Source organism: Canis lupus, chromosome 31 (genome assembly GCF_003254725.2).
Source record: "Canis lupus dingo isolate Sandy chromosome 31, ASM325472v2, whole genome shotgun sequence".
NCBI lineage: Eukaryota > Metazoa > Chordata > Mammalia > Carnivora > Canidae > Canis > Canis lupus.
In genome coordinates, this window is record NC_064273.1 from 32,877,942 (window position 1) to 32,900,099 (window position 22,158).

Sequence of the window (22,158 nt, forward strand, 5' to 3'; positions counted from 1 at the left end):
ACTCTGGGGAGCAGGGAGCATTTGCACCTCCTTGGGGCAGGGGGATGAGGAGGGGCAGAAGCATCCGTAGCTCTGGGAACTCAGCCTTCTCATGCCCTTGCATCAGAGGATATGCTTTGCCCTGGTGGGGGTAACACAGTGCTGGGAAGACCCAGGGGTTTGGTTAAGCCTGAGGTTTTCCAACCTTGGCACTATTGACATTTTGGATTGGATAATTCTTTGTCTCTAGGACCATCTTGTGCACTGTAGGGTGTTAGCAGCACCCTGACTTCCACCACTAATGCCAGGAACACCTCTCTAGTTGTGATACCCCAAAATGTCTCCAGACATTGCTAAATGTCCCCTTGGGGACAAAAGTATCCCCTATTGAGAACCATTGGTTTAGTCTGACAATTCCAGAACCAATAAAAACTTTTTCAATTGAATTCAACCCAGCATTGACCTAATATCCCCCAATTATTTAAGACTAATCGTGAAATGGCCTCTCAGATTGGCTCAAGGACGGAGGGAAGGGGACAATGCCATTCAGACATGCTCAGGAAGTGAACACAGCTTTTTTCTACCACATCCAGTGTTCTTTATGGGAGGTTTCAGAAATAACCTACAATAGCATTCCACACTTTGAATGTAGCAGTCACAGTGAGGCCCTCAAGTTCTGGAAGCAGAGCTGAGAAAGAGTGAAACTCTAAATCTCCTGCACAACAAATGTGGGCACAGACTGCTACCGCTCCCCATTCCTTCCGTATTTTTTTTTTCTTACCACCTTTAGAGTATTCTTAGCAGCAGTCATCCCAGTAGTGACCATCAAATTATCCCAGAGTTTGGATAATTTAGGGACATCTGAGGATGCATGTATGGGAACCTCAGAGAGTAGGGGAAGACCACATCTTTCATGTGCCATCCAATGTCTGTCCCATTAAGTCCACCTTTCACACCTGTCTTAGCTTGGGCTGCTACAGCAGAATACTGTAGCTGGGGGTGGGATGGGGGTGGGGGTTAAACAACAAATACTTATTTCTCACAGTTCTGGAGGCTGGAAGTCCAAGATGAAGGCACCAGCAGATCCAGTGTCTGGTGAGGGCCTGCTTCCTAGTCTGTAACCTCATGTGGCAGAGAAGGACCTCATGATGTAATCACTGCCCAAAGGCCCCTACTTTCTGATGGCATCACATTGAGAGGCTTAGGCTTCAACATATGAATTTGAGGGAGAGATAAACATTTAATTCATAGCAGCACCCAACTCCCTTAAGGGAGAACATTTAATCTGCTGCTTAGATACTGATGTTCAGATGCCATTAGGTAAACTTTTCTGAAGGCCATCACCAACCCTCTGGGATATTTGTATTTTTGGTGGTTCTAAGGCCAGACTCAAAAGATGAGTCATGGGAATTAGGTGATCTTTCAAAGGGAATGTCCATTCTGTCTGCTGAGAGACCATATATTACTTGATACTCATTTTCAGCAAATTCATTTTTTTATTTTTTACTTATTTTTTATTTTTTTTTCATTTAATTTTTTAAAGATTTTATTTATTTATTCATGAGAGACACAGAGAGAGAGGCAGAGACACAGGCAGAGGGAGAAGCAGGCTTCCTGCAGGGAGCCCGATGTGGAACTCGATCCCAGGACCCCGGGATCAAACCCTGAGCAGAAGGCAGACGCTCAACCACTGAGCCACCCAGGTGCCCTGACAAATTCATTTCAAATGCAGAATATATCTCAAATGGAAAGGAGAAAATATTCCTGAGCACATTTAAATTTTTTTTCCTCCAAAGGAGTAATTTTCTTCTGTAGCAAGCAGAATTCTAAGATGATCCACATTGACCTACATCCTTGAGTTTGAGTGTGGGTAAAACCTGAGGATATAAGAGACTATCATTCAGTGATTGTGTGACAGTACATTGCAGAGTGGACCTTTGCAGCTGCAGCTAAGGTCCCTAAACACCTGAGTTAATGAAAAAGCTATTCCTTTGGGTAGGCTTTGCCTAAGCAGATATGTTCTTTGGGTCATAAGATCTTAGAAAGAAGTCAAAGCGAGACATGCTCCTGCTGGCCTGGGAGAAGCAAGTAGCCATGTTTGAGCTGCCTGTCCTGTCAAGAGGTCCCTGTAGGTAGACCCAAGGGTGGCCTGTGGATACACCTACCCTCCTAACTGGAATCATGTGAAATGATGACTCTTGTTGTTTTAAGTCACTGAGTCTGTGATCATTGGATATAAAGCAATAGAAAACAAATACACTTTCATTTTATTTTGTTGCTACATTTTGTGTTTTATGCTCTTATTTTCTGTTTTCTTGATATTCTGGCATATGGGGCCTTGTTGATTTGGGGAGAGGCTGCCTCTCCCAGGGCTAGGAAATCCTTACAGATAACAAAGAATTTGCCTGGGAGTGTGCCTTTCATATGCAAACCTACCAGTGGAGAGCAGAACCCATACTCCAAACACCTGCTCTATCTGGCTCTTAGATTTTAGGAGGCAATATTCCTCTGCCCTAATCATCCCCAGAGCCAGACACCAGACAACAGAAGATGGTCCCTATACCCCGGAGCCCAATGAAGCCATCCAAACTAGCCAATCCTAAACCTACTTAGTCTGTTTACCTCGCCACAATGAAGTCTTCTGCCCATGTGTTCCCCTCATTCTTTCTGCATCTTAACAGACCCTGGTGCTTCCCCATGTGACCCTGCATGGCATGGCATGCCCACCTTTCTTGGGAACTACAAATAACAACCTATCTTTGTAAAAGCCATCATTTCCTGATGTTTTGGTACCTGAATAATAATAAAAACCACATTTTAAAACAAACTGGTGAAAATTTCATGTCCACACAAAAATCTGCCCAGAAATGTTTATAGCAGTTTTATTCATAATTGCAAAAACCTGGAAACAACTATGATGTCCTTTTTTTTTTAAGATGTCCTTTGATAGGTGAGCAGAGTGGACATTGATAGGTGAGTAGATAAATTCTATATTACTCAGCTTTTAAAAGAAATAAGCTATCAAGCCATGAAAAGACATGGAGGAAACTTACATGGATATCACTAAGTGTAGAAAACCAGTCTGGAAAGCCTATATAATGTATGATTCCAACTGTATGACTTTATGGAAAAGGCAAAACTCTGGAAACCCAGAAAAAGATTAGTGGCTGCCAGGGGTCAAGTGGGGAGGAAGGATAAATAGGTGATAGGCAGAGGATTTTTAGGGCAGTGAAACTATTCTGTATGATACTATAATGATGGATACATGTCATTATGCACTTTGCCAAAACTTATAGAATGTAAAACACCAAGAATGCACTCGAATGTAAACTGCAGACTTTGATTGATAATGATGTCTCTGCAGATTCATCATTTGGGGCCAGTGTATTATCCTGGTGGTAGGGGTGATGATGGGAAAGATTATGCATACGTAATGGCACGGGGTATATGGGAAATCTCTGTATCTTCCCTTCAAGCTTGCTGTGAACCTTAAACTATTCTAAAAATAGTAACAGCAACAACAAACTGGTAGGGTGGTTTCCGTTATATTTTGTCTTATATAGGTCCTCCTCTGATTCCCCACAAACTTTATTTTTAAAAATAAAATAATATATTTTTTAAAGAATTTGTTTATTGTGAGAGACATAGGCAGGAGGAAAAGCAGGATCCCTGAAGGTAGCCAGATGCAGGACGGGATCCCAGGACCCTGGAATTATGACTGGAGCCAAAGGCAGATGCTCAATCACTGAACCACCCAGGCGCCTCTCTCTACAAACTTTAGAAGTATAAATGCTAAATGCATATGATATATCTTGACCCAGATTGAATTTTGAAAAAAAAAAGAGAAATAAAATATCCTTCAACAAAGGAGAACCAGCACACCTTGGCTTTTTTCCCTTCCTACAGATGTTCAGTATAAGCTGAGAGGAAAATAGAAGAATGGGAAAGGTTTTTCCAGACAAAACAGAACAATGGGCAGAAGTCCATGTAAAATGCCTGGTTGTTGCCGGCAGCCAATATCCACTTGTGAAAAAAATTCAGAGAGGTAACGGAAATAAGTGATGCTTCATACAATGTTTGTTAATGCCTTTGCAATGATTGAATCCTGGAATGGCCATGCACAGTGCTCTCGATCCTTAATTTTATACCGTATGCTTTCAGACCAACCTTCCTTACATTTCTGAACTCCAGGAACATACCAATGGTCTGTTGCTTTGTTTTTCTAAGAGAACAGTGAACTCTTCCTTCTTTAGCTAATGATTTAGGCATTTCCTCTCAAGAAACAAATATTTAAGCAAGTGATTGAGCACTACACTCTTTTTTTGCTTATAATATAAAAGACTTACAGAGAAGGTAAAGGTAGGTGTTTGTAAATAAATTATTTTATTGCTAACTTGCTATTCCTGTACAAGTCCTATTCTTTTTATTAATAGCTCCAGTCATATTGGCATCTTTTGCTTGATCTATGCATGATATTTTCTCTAAGAGGCAGTCAACCACTTGAATATATGCAAGGTAAAGAATGCTTAAAAGTTTTACAAATATTCTTAACACAGAACTAAGCATCCGTTAACTTCTACAGATATAAGTAAACACATGTCCCTATGTATGCACAACTATATCTGTGCTCCACCCCCTTCTGTACACTTCATTTGTGTAGCATGTGTGTGTATATGTACAAGTGTGATATCCTCAAATCAATGAAATGGACAGTAGTTTTGTATTATGGCCAAAACAACACTTTGAAATTACACAGGTCTGTGATTAATGCCAACACTGCCAGCATACTGGTTTCGTGATTATAATTTTGGGTATCTTAATATATTTGGCCAACCATTTTTCTTTTCAATGGGAATAATAATTCTTATCTCATAAGGTTACTAAGAGGTTTAAACATGGCTTCCCTGTCTGAATTTTTTTCTTCCTATCTTGCAATGGTTTCTTCCTATCTTTCAACTGTCACTATTTCAGAAAGCTTAGCCTTGACTAATTAGCATAAAATAGGCACCAATGAACATTATATGCTTGATTTACAGCATTTGTTGCCATCTTCTTTGTTCATATTGATTTACTTAAACATATATATGACATCTTCTGTAAAAGAATAAATGCCATGAAAGCAAGGCCTTGGGTGTGTCTTGTTCATCACTAGCATCCAGTGCTTGAAAACATGCCCAGCACATAGTAGTCCCTCAATAAATATTTGCTAGAATGAAAGAGAGAAGGAAGGAAGGATGAGGTATGATGTAGGAAGGCATGGAGGGAAGGAGGCAAGAGGAAGTTTAAATGCTCAACACAATGACTAGAACATTACATAGGTACTTAATACATTTATTTTACCTGTAAGTTTTGGTATGTTCCTTAAACTTTTTAACTCTCACTTCTCATATCTATAAAATGCTAACAAGTGTGTATACTACTCATCTAATAGGATTGCTATGAGGAATAAATAAGAAACAAACAAAATAATTCTATGTAAAAGTATGATATATGTTCATAAATATTAACTATTAACACAGCTATTCCCTTCATATGACATAATCTGGCAAAGACTTCTATGTTTTCATTCAATTAGAATTTATAGATTATTGGCCGGAATTTATTCAAATAATCTTATTTTTTCTTTTAAAAAAGTAATCATTTGTAATATCTTTAATAAAATAGCTAAAATATTAATCAGTATTTTTATTTATTAAGTTAATATGACCAAATAAAATGACCAAACTTAAACTTTAACACAAGTATCGCATTCAGATGGCTGAACCAAACAAACCATTAGAAGACTAAGTTGTTTTGAATCTGTTCTTGAATTTCTGTATAGACAAAGAAGTTGTTTTAAATTTTAAGTAAGGACAATTTTTCTGATGTCAAAAAGCAACGAAATAGTAAAGCAAAATGCCATTAAAAAATGAAAATGTGGGCAATAATTTTCTTTTCATTGTCTGAAGGACATATAGTGTTATTTTTCCCTGTACAGCATAACTTAATTTAAGAATTTTCCTAATGAAATTCCTTGTTACTTTAAAGAAGATTTTCTGTGAAATAGATTAAATTTTGAAAAGTGGTGACAAGAATCACACTTTAAGCCAGGAATTGCCTTTTAATTGGCTAATACAGTGATAGGAGTGTTGATGAGAAAGTGGAATGCCATTTTTGGCATTTCTATGGCACAGTTTCTTGTTCTCAGAGCTTACTAAGTATTCACTCTCAGACATAGCTCCATGTATAATCCCTAATGGTAGAGATGAAGAGTCATGTCTTCTGACAGCAGAAATAGCAGCAACCACTGCCTTCCCCCAAAGACTGTCATAAAGAGATCAGTGGGGATTGGATTTTGTACTGACCTGGATAAAAGGACACTTTATCATAGCAGCAGCCTCCTGGAGAGAGATGAGATGCTGCTTTTACTGATGTAGGTGCCTCAAAGGATCTTTCCTTGGTGTGGTCTTGGTGTTCCTTTCCCTACAGTTACACCAAGTGGCTGGGCATATCTATGCACATACATTAATCACCTGCTTCCACTGTTGCATAACAAATAATGATTCTCATCATGTGAGCATCAATGCCTCTAGGTCCTCAAAGTAAGATAATAATAATAAAAAGAACAATAATGCTATTTAATGAGAGCTTATGTTCTAGGCTCTATGTTGGTCACTCCATGCTAGTCAAGAAAATGGGACTTGGAGAGGTTGTGCAACCTGGCTGGGAATGTGCTGGAACAGAGGGTGCATGCCGTGTGTGGGCATGTGGTATGTGTGGCGTGGGCTGAATGACCCAGCGGGAAAACCTTTATCCTCAGAGAACTTGGGAGTCATGCAGTGCTTTTCCATTCCATGAGTTTCCTCCCAGGGCCGTCCCTTACCCCCTCCTTCTCCCAGGCTCTTATCTGAGATTTCTGGAAAGTAGAAGGTGACCAGTCCAACAAACAATGGCATAAAACAGCTTGTCGCTGGAAACTCTCCCACAGTTTGAGTTTTCTCCCAGGAGACTCTTTGATCTGTCCCCCTGGCTGTCTTCTCGCCCACTCAACAGTTCTTCTGACATAGTGAGCATGTCTACTTTCTACCCAGCTAGTTCTACTAGCATGTCTAGTTCCTAAACTGAGATTCTCCCTCCTACCAACATACATTTAAGAAGAATTGTACTAACTGACTGTGCAGTGCTAAGTCTAAGGCTGCAGTGAGTAGTAATGCACAAGAAGCTTGTCCTCTGATAAGGCAGTTGGCCAGCTGGTAAGGACCTGTCAAAGGCTCAAACTCTGGGATCACGACAGGGGCACTTAAGTCTGGTGGGGCCCCAAGAAGGACCTTCTGAAAACAGGAGACCCTGAGCTGAGACAATAGCATGTGTGCTATGTGGGTGAAGATGAGTGGTAAGGATAAACTAGGTGCAGGGAAAGTGACGAGGGAAGGCCCAGAGGCAGGGCATAGCTAGGTGCATGAGGAGGGTCCATCTAGTTTAGTTTGAGGAAAGTCTGAAATTCCATGAGGGGTGACAAGCAGTGGAGCTGCAACACCAGCCAGAGTAGATCACCTGAAAGACATACCACAAAACTTGGATTTTGAATTAAGAGGAAAAAGGAGCCCCTGATAAACTTGTCGAGTTTCTCTCTCAGAATGATGGTCCCATAATGACCTTCAATGGTAGAAATGGAAGGTGGGGCCTTCTGAAAGCAGAAGCTATCAGGATCACACTTTACATGGATTTTGGAAGGTTGCTCAAGTGGGGATGTAACTTAAAAACTGGGAAGGACCTGGGGGTGCAGCCATCAACTAAGAGGTGATAACAATAGACCAGGTGGATAATGGCTTGGGCCTGGTCTCAGCCATGTGAGTAAGGGACTCTGGACAGACAGGAGAATGTATGTGGCAGAGTTGGAAATGGCCCACGTGGAGCAGCAGAAGAGAGATTTACACCCCTTGTGGGACTGCCTGGGCTGCCCCTCCAGCAGGGAGAGCAGAAGAAGGGTTAAAATGTTATGTCTCAGGATTATTGACCTATGTCTCCAGGTTGGGAGTGTGACTTAGGAATCCTCAGGCTTTATCATCCAAGACTGGGATCTTGCTGATTTTAGAAACCCCCCTGTGTGTGTGTGTGTGTGTGTGTGTGTGTGTGTGTGTGTGTGCACACTTCAGGAAAGAGCTCCCCTGAGCTAAGAAGTGAGTGAAGGTCTGTCATCCAACTCACGAGCTATGTCTCTCACCCTTGGGTCATGCCATAGTTATGCTCCATTGACCGAGCACATCAGTGTACTCAAGGCTTGATATAACTCATTTTAAATAATCCTCCCCAAACCTTGGGTTAATGTAGTTATCCCATTTTATAGATAAGGAAAAAGGCTTTAAGAAAGGCAAAGCCATTTTTACATAGCTGGCTCTCAGTTTAGGCTGCCATAACAAATGACCACAGAATGGGTGGCATAAACAACAAACATTTATTTGTCATCATTTTGGAGTTTGAAAGTCTGAGACTAGGGTGCCAGGATAGTTGGATTCTTGGGGAGAGCTCTCTTTTTGATTTATAGATGGTGGTCTCCTCACTGTGTCTTCACATGGTGAAGAGAGAGAGAGAGAGAGAGAGATCTCCTGCTTCTTCTTATAAGAGTATTATTCCCATCACATTGGTTCCACTCTCTGCACCTAATTGGCTCCCAAAGGCCCCATCTCCAAATACCACCACAATGAGGATCAAGGTTGGTGCAGATCCTGGGTGCACCAACCAGAATTGGTGCATGGATGGCCTTCGATAAATCAGTTGACCTGTTTGAGGACATTTGGACTAAGTACTTATAAGCAGACTTCTAGAGGTAATGTCCCATGGTTTTAAAAAATTAAGAAGTTTTTCATTTGTATATTAGAAAAAATTTTTTTCTTGGCATAATGATGAATGATCAAGTTTTTCATTTATATATTAGAAGAAAATTTGTTTTCTTGGCATAATGATGAATGACAACTGGATGTCTACGTGCAAAAGAATAAAGGTGGGCCTTTTCCTTATACCACACACCAAAGTTAGCTCACAATTAGAACTAGATATAATTTAAAGTTATAAAACTCTTAGAAAGAAATATAAGACAGTTTTGTAATTTTGAATTAGGCAATAGTTTTTTTAGATATAATATCAAAAAACACAAGAGACAAAAGAATGAAACAAAGTGGACTTCATCAAAACTAAAAAGTTTGTGCTTCAAAGGATGAAATCAAGAAAGTGGATAGACAACCCAAAGAATGGAAGGAAATATTCATATATCATATATCTGATAAAATACTTGTGTCCAGAATATACAAAGAACACTTGCAAATCAACAGTACAGCAACACAAACTTTAATTAAAAAAGGAATGTGAACTGGTGCAGCCACTCTGGAAAACTGTGTGGAGGTTCCTCAAACAGTTAAAAATAGACCTGCCCTACGACCCAGCAATTGCACTGTTGGGGATTTACCCCAAAGATACAAATGCAATGAAACGCCGGGACACCTGCACCCCGATGTTTATAGCAGCAATGGCCACGATAGCCAAACTGTGGAAGGAGCCTCGGTGTCCAACGAAAGATGAATGGATAAAGAAGATGTGGTTTATGTATACAATGGAATATTACTCAGCTATTAGAAATGACAAATACCCACCATTTGCTTCAACGTGGATGGAACTGGAGGGTATTATGCTGAGTGAAGTAAGTCAGTCGGAGAAGGACAAACATTATATGTTCTCATTCATTTGGTGAATATAAATAATAGTGAAAGGGAATATAAGAGAAGGGAGAAGAAATGTGTGGGAAATATCAGAAAGGGAGACAGAACGTAAAGACTGCTAACTCTGGGAAACGAACTAGGGGTGGTAGAAGGGGAGGAGGGCGGGGGGTGGGAGTGAATGGGTGACGGGCACTGGGGGTTATTCTGTATGTTAGTAAATTGAACACCAATAAAAAATAAATTAAAAAAAAAGATGTGAATAGACTTTTTTAAAAGGTTTTATTTATTTATTTATTTGAGAGAGCGAGCGAGCACAGAGGTAGAGCAAGGGTGAAAAGCAGACTCACCACCAAGCAGAGAGAACCCAATGCAGGGCTTAATCTCAGGACCCTGAGATTATGACCTTGAGCTGAAGGCAGTGCTTAACTGACTGAGCCACCCAGGAACCTCAGTGAATAGACATTTCTTTCTTTCTCTCTCTTTTTTAAGGTTTTATTTATTTATTCATGAGAGACACACAGAGAGAGGCAGATACATAGGCAGAGGGAGAAGTAGGCTCCCTGCGGGGACTCTGATGTGGGACTCCATTCCAGGATCCTGGGATCAATGACCTTAGCCAATGACAGACAGTCAACCACTGAGCCACCCAGGTGCTCCTGAATAGACATTTCTATAAAAAGATACATAAATGGGAAATAAGCACATAAAAACATGCTAAGCTTCATTAGTCTTTTGGGAGATACAAATCAAAACCACCATGAGCAGTACTTCACCTGCATTAGAACGACTAATGTAAAAGGAGAAAAGACAATGACAAGTATTGAAGAAGGATATGGTGAAATAGTTCAAAAACTCCCAAATATTTGAGGATTAAACAACATACTTCTAGAGAACCCATGGGTCAGAGGAGAAATCACAAGGGGACTAAGAATATTTGGAACTAAGTAAAAAATAAAACACATATATTAAAATTTTTAGGACACAGTTTTTAAAAATCTGCACTTTTACCTTAAGATGTTAGAAATGACAAAAAAGAAAAAAGTTAACCCTCTCAAAAAAGATGGAATAATAAACATAAAAGGAGAAATCAATGAAATGCAAATTTTAAAAAAGAAAAAGAATCCCACAGCTGTTTCTCTGAGAAAAAAAAAATCTATGAAATTGATTGATCTAACTAGAGTTATCCAGAAAAAGAGAGAGAAGACATAACTTACCACATCAGGAATGAAATAGAAGCATCACTACAGATCCTATAGACTTTAAAAGGATAAGAAGGAAACATTCTGAGCAATTTTACTTCAATTAAATCAATAACTTAAAAGAAATATAAAATTTCTTTGTAATAATGTTAACTTGGTTTTATTAAAGAATGTACTTATTTGGGCAGCCCAGGTGGTTGAGCAGTTAAGTGCCGCCTTGAGCCCAGGGCCTGATCCTGGAGACCGAGGATCAAGTCCCACGTCGGGCTCCCTGCATGGAGCCCGCTTCTCCCTCTGCCTGTGTCTCTGTCTCTCTAGGTCTCTGTCTCTGTCTCTCTCTGTGTCCCATGAATAATAATAATAATAAAAAAAGAATGTACTTATTCTTCAGAGATACATGCAGGAGTCTTTATGGTGTAGCTCATTTTCAAATGGTGCTACAAAATTTGGACAATTGGTGAATATAATGACAGAGTATACAAATGTTCGTTCTTTTTTTCTTTTACTTTTTCTGTATATTTGAACATTTTCATAATACAAAGTTGGAAAGGATAAACTAGGCACAAATGCTTATCAGTACAGAGGCTCTCGCTTTGTTATTTGAAACAGGCTGATGATGGGAAGGACAATGTCATGACCTTTCACCCAGAGAGCAGTGTCATGACCTTCCCTCTGGGTCAGGATGAAGTGTCTCAATGATGTGGGAACCTCCTACAAGGCAGACACAGAGAGGAAGGACCTAGGTCCCTGGTGGCCAATCTTGACCTTCCATTGGCAGCGAAGGCCAACAAAAATACTGAGTAGCTTTCTGTGGACATCCAGCCACTAACAGCAGCTAAATGGGTGGGTAGCCAGTATGAACGTTGCTTTTAAACAGAGGCCTGATCTACTTAATTCTTCCCAGAGGTTGGAGAAAGAGGCCTTGACTTCCACAGACATGAAACCTTGGCCTAATTGGATACTAATTAATCATAAGAGCTTTGTTTACCCAAACTTCCCATAACCCAAGTTTGGTATGAAAGGAGGACTTGCCCAAAGAAGCAGAGTTGCCGCTAGGAAAATGACACAGATTAATTCGGTCTCAAAAGTCCATTTCCAGAAATGATGTTGCTGATTGCACAAGAATAAACAGTACATGATTGATAAATCCCACATTTTGGGGCTGGGAACAGCTTCCCTATGTTCCTAAGGAGCTGTGTATTTGGAATCAGGTAAAACTGAAAGTAAGAGTAGTTGGCCGTCTAAGGCCAGGCTGGATGAGACAAGTTCCCATATTTTGATCTATCTCTTTGTGATTAGAGCATCTGTGAAGGACACACACTGTGCTATCTCCACGGTGTAAGTAACGTACAAGAGAAAGAGGCCTGATACCGTGAGTCTCTCTGGGCCTCAGGTCCTGACTGATGCTGGGCCTTGAGCCACCCTGTCTGTCTGTCTTGAGGAGACACTGAGAGGGAGTGATGAGTGGGACCAGCACCAAAAGGTCTCTGCAGGATGGGATCGAACCACCTACTACTCATTTCCTTATGATTGATTTGTTCTATAAATGGGGCTCCTCAGTCGTTCGATGCTCTTACTGACGTGAGTATGATGGAGAAAAAGACAAAATACGTGGCAGTTTGTATGGTTCATCTGGCAAAGTCAAAGTTATTTACATAAAGGGAAGATGTGAGGAAGACTCTGGACTTGGGAAATCTGGAGTCTCATCCCAGCTGTGCAGCTGGCTTGTGGGGCCTGAGTGACGAGTCCTCTGACCCACCCCAGTGCCCTCCAGACCTCAAGGTCTCCTCCTGGTGGGCAGACTGTGACCAGACTTCCAGCAGCAGCCCTTCCAGATCCTCACATGGGGGCCCATTTCCCACCCAGCCCAGTGTCAGCCGGTGCCCAGCCTGTAAAGCTGTTGGCTGACAGTGGAAAGGGGATCCCCTACCAGTTCCCCCCACTTCCACCATCTTTGTCTGAAAGACTAGAAAATTTCTTTCAGGTGAAAAATATCCTGTGGCAGATACATTCATTATCCACACTAAGTTTCTGTTCTCTTCGGGAAATGTGTGCCTTTTAACAAGTCAGGGCCAGTTTTACAGCAGCCCGTCATGGCACAGCGATCTGCAGTAGAGGTGCAGAGGGACCAGGGCTCTTGGCTGCTGTGCGGCACCATCTGTCACTTTGATGATATGACAGTAGACAGGTCTCCTGAGTCGCCGTGTCAAGAGGAAGCTTCCATGCGACAACTGTCATCTCATCCCTTGGGGCTCCGTGGTGGATACATTGAAGCAAAGCTATAGAAATGCTCTGTTATAATACATGATTTCTTCTAATTTCCAGAACATGATCAATGATTAGTAGTACAATACTTGGATCCAGAACTTATAGATAACTTGTACAGATCAATAAGAGAATTCAAACAAACCCACTTAGCAATGGGCAAACCTCCTGAGCAGATGCTTTACACTAGAGCAAGGGTCCAGAAATGAAGGCCCTAGAGGCCAATCCATGGGTTTGGGCTATTCACTGTCAATGCACACAGGGCCTGTGGGTGACCAGCAGCCTTTCCTCCTCATCTGATATTTTGGAGTCCATGATGGAGCCTGGAGCAGCCTTGTCGCTCTGGGAGGGGTAGGAATAACCTGCCCTTCCAGAAGGGTGTGCTTCCCATGTGTCCTGGGAGACGGAGCCCACTCGGTTTGTCACCCTAGCAGTGGATGGAGGACCCTTCAAATCCTAACTCAGGGCACAGGCACTCACATAGCTTCCCGGAGGGTTAGTCTTTGGTGGCAAAGCCAGAGTTCTGGTGGAGTTTTATGTCAATGGACTGCAGGGCCTCAGGATTTAGTGTCCTCACTCTAAGGTCATGAACCTGAAGACTGGGAGGGGTTTGGCACTGAGATCCACACCTGGGAACATCTCACTGGCTGTATTCCAGCAGGATGTGTGGTGGAACAGTCTGTTCTGTGCTTGGGAGTTGGGGCCCTTCCGCATCTCTCTAATTCCACAAATACTCTGCCCTGCAAGTTTCATCTTTCTCAGAAAGCTAGTTAATAGAACTTAGCATCATCATTACTGGAAAGGAGAAAAGTTCCTGAAAGGAGATATTTAGGAGGCGTGGGGAACAGAAGTGCCTGTGAGCTTCGATCCTACAAATACTCTCATCTGTCAGGTTTTGTTCAGCCTGACCTGACGATTCAGCCTGGAAATTTCATCAGCAACCGAGCCAGGGGAGAGAGTTCAACTGTGAAGCCAACCCTAAATGGGCCTCCATGGAGAGGACAGATAAAATTGCACGAGGGAGTTTGTGCCAAGGTGGCTGTTCAGGGGCTGGTGCAGGGGGGTGGGGTGGGGGGGGCTGGTGCAGAGGTGCCCTCAGGGGGTCGGTGAGCACTCCATGGACCTGCTGAATGAGGCCCTGGCTCCTTCAGGCCTGGGTGCCATTCCTGGGAGCCAGAGGCTGGGGGCTCCTGCCAGGACCAACTCCCCTCTTCCCTCCTGGCCCTGCAGACGTGCTCAGGCAGGAGGACTCCTGGTGTGTGCAGCCCCTTCCAGGCAGCCCCTTCCAGACTTAGCCCCAGGATGCTCTGGGCAGGAGGGGCCTCAGGCCTGGGATTCCAAGGCCCAGGAGGAACCTGGGTCAGAAATGCAGCGAGCCCTTGCTGGGGACAGAGGCCTGGGTCTTGCCCCTGAGACCTCCTTCTCCCCAGGGCAGTGGCGGCACTTCCCAGGAGCTGACCCAGGATGGAGGTGCCCCCTGCACACACGGCAGCTTGGAGACCCAGGCCCAGGCCCTGCTCCCAGGAGGGGCCCACTGTGGGCAGGATGGGTCAGTGGCCAGGCTGAGCCCTTACATCATGTGTGTCGCCTGCTGTGTCGCCTGGGGAGGTTTGGAAGCAGGGCCGAACAATGTCCTCATGGCCCCCAGGAGAGGAATGGACAGTGGGGGGACCCCAGAAGGAGAAGGCCCTGGAATCTCAGAAACAGGGAAGCTTCTCACTGTGCTTCTACTTGTAAGGTAGGGGCCTGGGTGTGGCCCCTGAACCTGTGAGCTGTCCCACCATGTGGCTTCTGGTGGCCTCTGGGTCTCTGGACAGAGCCTCCCACTGAAGACAGTGGTTGCTCTTCAGGACATTACTACGAGGTATAACCAACAGGATAGTTTCATGTGCATGTGCAGACTTCAAACTCCTGAAGCCTCAAAGCGGGTTCAGCTCGGGTCCTCTGTGAGACTAGGATAAGCTGGATCAAGGGTCCAGGTGTCAGGATTCTGGCTTTATCTGTCCTATGGTTTTATTTTTTTATTTTTTAAAGATTTTATTTATTTATTCATGACAGACACAGGGAGAAAGAGAGAGAGGCAGAGACACAGTCAGAGGGAGAAGCAGGCTCCATGCAGGGAGCCCGACATGGGACTCGATCCCGGGACCCCAGGATCACACCCCGGGCTGAAGACGGTGCTAAACTGCTGGGCCACCAGGGCTGCCCTGTCCTATGGTTTTACTGCTTTCTCAGTGATAGCTGAATTCTCCAACAGAGGATTTTCAAAAGATATGAAGGTCATAGGCCACCCAGGATTCCAGGATTCCAGGTGCTTGTGGTTTCAAGAGACAAGTTCTCTAGAGGGATGCGACGGACCGTGTAGGACAGGCCCTGGGCAGGCTGAGTGGGCACGGCGCAGGTGCACGGAGTCTATATTGCCTCCTGCCCCTGCCCTCCCAGCTCGGAGTCCCCCGGCTCCTGGGAGCTAACTGCACATCTGGCCTTGCTCACCCAGACGAGGCTGTGAGGGGCCCTGACTGTGGCCTGTGCTGTGCTTTCTGCCAGAAAGGCCCCCGCTCCCTTCAGCGTCCCCCGCTCCCGAACCATCCTCATCTAAGGACCCTGCCACTCCAGGTCTGCTCCCAGCACAAACAGCCCACGGGGAGTGCAGGGTCTCAGCTCCACGACCCGAGGAATCAGAATCCTTCTATACCCAAGGTCTTCAGGAAATTCCTGTGCTCTTTAAAGTGGGAGACACCTGGTAAGTCCTGCTCACCCTCAGTCTTCAGCTCAGAGATCGCCTCCTGCAGGGAGCCCTCCTGCTCTGCTCCCCACCCCACCCGCAGAGGGACAGTTCCAGAGCCCAGCGATGGGTGCACATGCCCCCTTCACGAGCACTTGCAGTCCCTGAGTCTCTCCCCTCTGCTGCGGGGGACTTGGCAGGAGGACATTTCTTACTGTCGTGGTTCCCACGCGTAGCAGCATCGGCTCTACTGAGGGAGTTCATGTGCCCACCTGGGGGTCCTCATTGGAGCCCTCCGGAAGCTGCCCTTGGGGTCCCCGTGTGGGGGCCGCTGGGAGGTGAGACCACCGGCTCTCGGGGGCCTTCAGGTACGGTGGGGCCTGGGGGGAGCCCACGAGGACACGCCTACTCCACGCTCGCCTCCCTGGAGGCCAGGCCTCCCATAGGGGGATGGGTACAGGCCTTGCTGACTTTCCCCAGGGTCCCCCTGCAGAGATTTTGCTAAGGGTGATGTGGGGACACCCGGACCACACACGGGGTTCTCAGAAAAGGTCTGAGTCTCTCTTCCTGCCTCTCCTCTGACCCCCCAACGGCCCAACCTTGGTCCCAGTCTGTCCTCCTGCAGGAGCCCAGAGTCAGCCTCCTTCCAGAATCCAGCCCTCCCTCCCCCTCCCAGGTTCCCCTGGCCCCACATCCAGGGAGATCTCTGTAGAACACACATCACACACGTGCCCAGCCAGCACCCCCTGTCCCAGGTCTAAACCCTCCCCTGGTGTCTCTACCCTGCATTGGGGAGAGGTGTGTGCAGCGGCCCTTCTCCTTGCCCCCTGCCCCCCAAGAGCACAGCCCTCAGCCTCTCTACTCCTGGGCTCTCTGCCTAGAGCCTCTGTCGCCTTCCCCGCCCCGCCCCGGACCACCTCCTGTCCCCTGCATCTCAGCCTGAATGTCCCTCCGGGTGTGGCCCCTGACCCCGCCAGCCACCACCCACTGGGAATTCTCTGCAGGGCAGACAATCCTCCTCCTTATTGCCTTGTTCTTGATTCCCCGGCTTCGCCAGTCACTAGGAGGAAACCTCGGGGGTCCACGGGCCTCCCTGGGTTGTGGCTTCCATCCCACACGCACCCCACCCACTCCACCAGCGCCAAAGCCATCGGAGAAGCTGCTGGATGCTCACTGCACATGTGGGCGCCGATGAGACAGTGACACACACGCACACATTGGATCCTCGGAGTCCCGGGCGCTGGTCCTTCTCCAAATCGCTCTGGACCCCTGTGTGCCTGCTTTGTGCCCGAGGCTGACTCCCCTGCTGCTCTCCCTGGCCCCAGGGTGGCTGCCCTGCTCCTGTCAGTCCAGGGGGACTGGATGACAGAGGGGCACATCTCCCCGTTCCTGGGACAGCCCCCCACGGGGCTCAGCGGGGCCACCTCCCTGTCCTCCCTGCAGGCCCAGGGCTGGGACCAGCACCCCTGCTCCTGGAGGCCGGGGGCCCCCTCCCGGGTCCTGGCCTCCTCCCTGCCACAGCTCGGGACTGTCCCCTGGCCTCTGTCTCCTCTGCTCCTTGTGGGGGGAGAGCTCCTGGCCAGGGTCTGTGCTGGGACACGAGGGCCTCTGCTCCCTGGGAATAAGATCCGGGAGTCTGTCCTCTATTCACACAGTAAACACACACGGTTTTCCTTTCCTATTATTTATTTATCAATAATCAATGTTTATAATTTTCCACTCTGGTTTTACATTTTCTGGGACTCACAGAGCAGCTGAGAGTGTCTAGATTCTGCATCAGAGGGTGTGTACGTGCACACCCAGGGGCAGGGGAGTGTGTGTTTGCCACGAGGAGAAAGCTTAGCAATTGGGACTGCATCCAATTCACCAATGTGAAACAACAAACGGTATCTTTTTTTTTTTTTTTACAACAAACAATATCTTAAGCAAAACAATAGAGTTTAAGAAATTACAGAACAATAAAGAAATGATTGTAAATTCTTAAGTTTTCCTATCTATAAATTTACGACTGAACTAATCCTATGAATTCTGGACTAAAAAAATAAAAATGTAGAAGTACAATGTGAATTTAAGATTAAAATATGAATTTAGGGCAAAACTATGAATTTAGAACTAAAATATGAATTTTGAACTAAAATTTGAGTTTAGGAATAAAATATGAATTTAGGACTAAAATATGAGTTTGAGACTAAAATTTAAGCTTAGGACAAAAATATGAATTTTGAACTAAAATTTGAGTTTAGGAATAAAATATGAATTTAGCACTAAAATATAAGTTTGAGACTAAAATTTAAGCTTAGGACTAAAATATGAATTTAGGACAAAAATATGAGTTTAACTCTAAAATATGAATTTAGGACTAAACTATGAATTTTGGACCAAAATTTGAATTTAGGACTAAAATATGAGTTTCAGGACTACCAACAGGAGTCTATAACTACACTAACAATTTTACACATTTTGAGTGTTTGTTTTTTTTCTCTCATTGTTTTGAAAACCAACCACATTTTATACACATCAATATTGAGTTACTTCTAGTGCACAGAAGTGGTCTTGTTTTGAACGTCTCTATCCATGCCAATTTTAAGAGGATATTGACTTAAGTCATAGTGGATTAATTAAAATCAAAATATCACACCTATAGTATAGAACTCTAAAGCATCCGATGGGGAACCTACGTACTTAGGAGACTAGTAACCAAGCTCTGGGCCACAGCACAGCAGGAAGGTCATAATGCTGTCGTGCTCAGCGTGACTGTGGCCCGAGCTGAGCAAGAGCAGCCTCGCTGGAGAGAGGGCATCAGGCCTGGTGCGCAGAACTCCAGGCCGGGGCTGTGCCGGGAGGGTGGCTGTTCAGGACCCAGCTGCCCCGAGCCCCGTCCCACCCGCAGGGGCCCGGGATCCCTGTGCCCTCCCAGTGCGACCTTCCTCCTTCCTGGGGGCCTGACCACCCCGGAGCCCCCCCGCACACTTGCCAGCCTCTGGGGGCTGCGGGAGGAGCAGGGGGGCCAGTCGGGAAAGGCCGGCAGGTCCTCTCCAACACGGCCAGCCTCTGCCTCTCGCGGGCATTCTCTTGCCTCAGCTGCTGGAACTTTCTCTCCCTGGACACAGCTGCCTCCCAGCCTTTGGCGGCCCTGTTCTGATGGAAGAGGACCTCCTGGTGATAGTGGGCCGTGGTTCTCTCCAGCTCCTGAGCCAGGTCCTGGGCGATCTTCTTGTGGAGGTTGCGAACCTGGTAGGTGCAGTTGAGGTCTCTATACAGGCCGGCCAGGCGCTTCTCTATCGCCAGGCACTGAGCTTCCTCTTGAAACAATTGGCGGTGAAGTTGCCGGGTGTGTTGGTCCTGTTCGTCCTCCTGCTTCTGAAGGATGAGCTTCAGCTGCTGAATCTGACTCTCAAGCTGGGAATTTTGTGCCTGCAAAGAGGCCTCCTGGGTTTGGAGACTGTGTATTTGTCGGACGAGCTCTGGGATCTCCGGCCTTTCTGCCCGGGGCTGTGTGGCCTTCAGGTCAACGGCTGCCCGCTGGATGAGGTGATCACCACGTCCTGCTTCTCTCTTTGGCTGGACCCCCCCGTTCTCGGCCCCCCCGAGATCCGCAGGGAGGTCGGGCAAGGGGACGGCCTGCAGGCCCGGGTCTACACTGGGTGGGGACCGGCTGGCTGGACCTCTCGGGACCGGCTTCATGCCTGCCTCCCCCTGCTCCAGCCTTTCTTCTCGCTCCTTGTCCTGTCCTCTCTGCCTGCATCTCGAAATTTCACTGTGGAGCAGATCTGGACTTTCTGGAAAGTGAACGTTCTCCCTCATGTCCTTCTGGGCTTCGCTCGGCAGTTGGTCCCCAGCCTCCTCTGAGGATCTTAGGATGGGTTTGTCCCCAGGAACTTGGGGACGTTGAAGACGTTGTCTCTTCTGTGTCATCTTCACAAAGTTGAGAGTGTTCCAAAGTAACAGCGTGTCCAGGTTTCTATTAAATGCCAACAAGCACAGGATTTGTAACCTGGGCGGACTGACCTCCCCCCTGGGAGGCCTGTGGGCGTCATCTGTCTGTGTGGTGGCCGCTCTCTTCTCACTGGGGGCTCCACAGACTCCATGGGGGTCAGAGCAGCTTCTGCCCAGGGCCTTCCCTCTTCGGGGAGTGAGTCGTCTCTTCACGAGGAAAACCAGCCCCACGGTACACAGCAGCATGGCCCAGGGAAACACAGGGCCACATGGGCTGTGTCCCCAGCTGCCAGTAATCACCAGCAGCGCTTGCCACAGGCACTCCAGGACCAGCTGGAAAGTGGATCCGGTGGCCGAAGCCGGGCCCTCCAAGGCTGTGTAGAGCTCCATAGCTCTGGCTCCGAGTGCCAGCGTCCTGTGGGCCACAACTGCCCACTCAGAACCCTGTGGAGAGTTCCATCTCTAAAGTAAACAAGTTCCAGGCAACCAGGGCATGTCAGTTGGTTGGGGGAGGGGAGCCCAGCAGGGTCTTGAAAACAGTTCTCCCTAACTGCTCTGAAGGAGAACGTGATCTCAGTCACACAAGCACTGGGGGAGGTGCCTGGAGCTTAGGCACCAGCCTGGAGCTGAGGCACCCACGTCCCCCGGGGTCCTCCAGGGAACCTAGGGGGTCAAGGCAGGGCCAGGCCCTATTCCTTTCTGAGGACAAGAGAAGTCAGGGCAGAGAGTTAGGGTCTCCTGCCCTGGCCAGGCCAATTCTCGATCTCATGTTCCCTCTGCTGCTGGGGCTCCTGGTCCTGTCTGCAAAGGTCCCAGGGATCTCCCTCCTCTGAGGCTCCCTCCCTCATTGGTGTGGTTCCTGTGGGCAGGCTGGTCACTGGGGGTTGAGACCCTGGGTGTCCCCAGAAGTCCTAACTCAGGAGAAATCTATTAGGACAACCAGGGTGTTAGAATTTCATGGACTCTGTGGGGCCAGCCTGTCCTTGTTTACTGCAGGTGTTCCTGGAAGGGGATGACTCTGCTACAGGGTGATACAGTGACCTGGTCTGTTTCCCTCATGAGGCCCTCCATCTCCAGCCTGTGCCTCCCCTCATGTCCAGTGGAAGGTACCCATTCCAGTGAGACATCTTCAGAAGTAGGCCCCTGAGGATGGAGCAGTTTGTATTTGGGATCATTTTGCCTCCTTTTATCACTTTAAACAGTGGGTGGCTTCCTAGTATCTCTGTGGCAGAGCCAGGCTCAGAGTCCTCTTGTCCATCCCCTGGGACTCTGCCACGAGAGGCAGTTCCCCGAACCCAATACTGACAAGGGAACAAGGCACCTGTCATCACAGCCCAGTAGGCAGATCCTGGAAGGTGCCAGAAGAGCATCAGTGGACAAGGTGTGAGTATGGGGGCAGTGGTGTCTCCCCAGTGAAATCACATACCTTCAGAGGTACTCTGCAACTACAAGTGGCTGGTCTTTTAAAAGTGACGAAAAGGGGTAAAAAAAAAAAAAAGTATTCTTCAAAAACCAGGTCTGAAGAGGTAAAATAAAATTAAAAGTATTGACCCTTAGAGAAGTCCAGGATATTTTATGGACTGAAATAACCAAGTGCAAGAAAATACATAGAAAGAGGACTCAGAGAATGTTCTGGGATGGTAGCCTTATCCCAAATCCCATCTGTGGAGTGGAATTTAAAGAAGCCAGGAGGAGCCTTTCCTCATCGCTGGTATCTGTGCCTCTCCTGTCCTGTCCTCCTCTCCTCTCCTCTGTTGTTTTATCCTATTATTTCCTTTCTTTTTTTTCTGTGGTTTTAAAAATATATTTTTAAAAGTTTTATCTCGTAAGTACCAACCTACATAATCTCTAACTCTTTACAGTTTGCACATATTCAGGTTTGGGTTTATCACCCAGATCATACAGTGTCCCCTGAGGTCTGTCTCCCCTGCAAGTGAGCTGCTTCCTGTGGCTCCCAGACAGAGGCAGCCCTGCCCCCAATCAGCCTCCACCCATTGGTCACAGCACTCAGAGTACAGGCTGTACGTCCTCTTGGGTTTTCTCTGGCCAAGCAGTTCACAGCATCCCCTCCATGCAGAGTGCTGCCTGCTTTTCTTCTTTCTCTCTTCTTCTTCTTCTTTTTTTTTGGATTGTATTTAAATTCAAGCTAGTTAACATATAGTGTATTAATAGTTTAGGAGGTAGAATTTAGTGATTTAATGTTGCATACAGCACCCAATGCTCATTCCATCACATGCTCTCCTTCATGCCCATCACCCAGTTACCCCATCCCTCCCTACACCCTCCCCTCCAGTAACCCTCAGTTGGTTCTCTACGGTTAAGAGTCTCTTATGGTTTTTCTCCCTCTCTATTTTCATCTTCT

General features: G+C 46.2%; 1 protein-coding gene across 6 annotated transcripts in view; it reads right to left on the reverse strand.

Annotated features, from left to right (window-relative positions):
• LOC125754130 (melanoma inhibitory activity protein 2-like) overlaps positions 1-20,338 on the reverse strand; it is a 137,269-nt gene extending 116,931 nt beyond the window's left edge. Inside the window, exon 1 of one of the 6 annotated variants that reach the window (XR_007407592.1) lies at positions 18,588-20,292. Coding sequence is in view for 4 of the 6 variants with exons in the window: in XM_049104664.1 (XP_048960621.1) it covers positions 18,889-20,186 (1,298 nt within the window). In the remaining 2 variants the exon portion in view is untranslated. Of the gene's footprint in view, positions 1-18,498 lie in introns of all 6 variants that reach the window. The other 5 variants (XR_007407593.1, XM_049104663.1, XM_049104662.1 and 2 more) reach the window with 5 other exon arrangements.
• Positions 20,339-22,158: the final 1,820 nt, after the last annotated feature.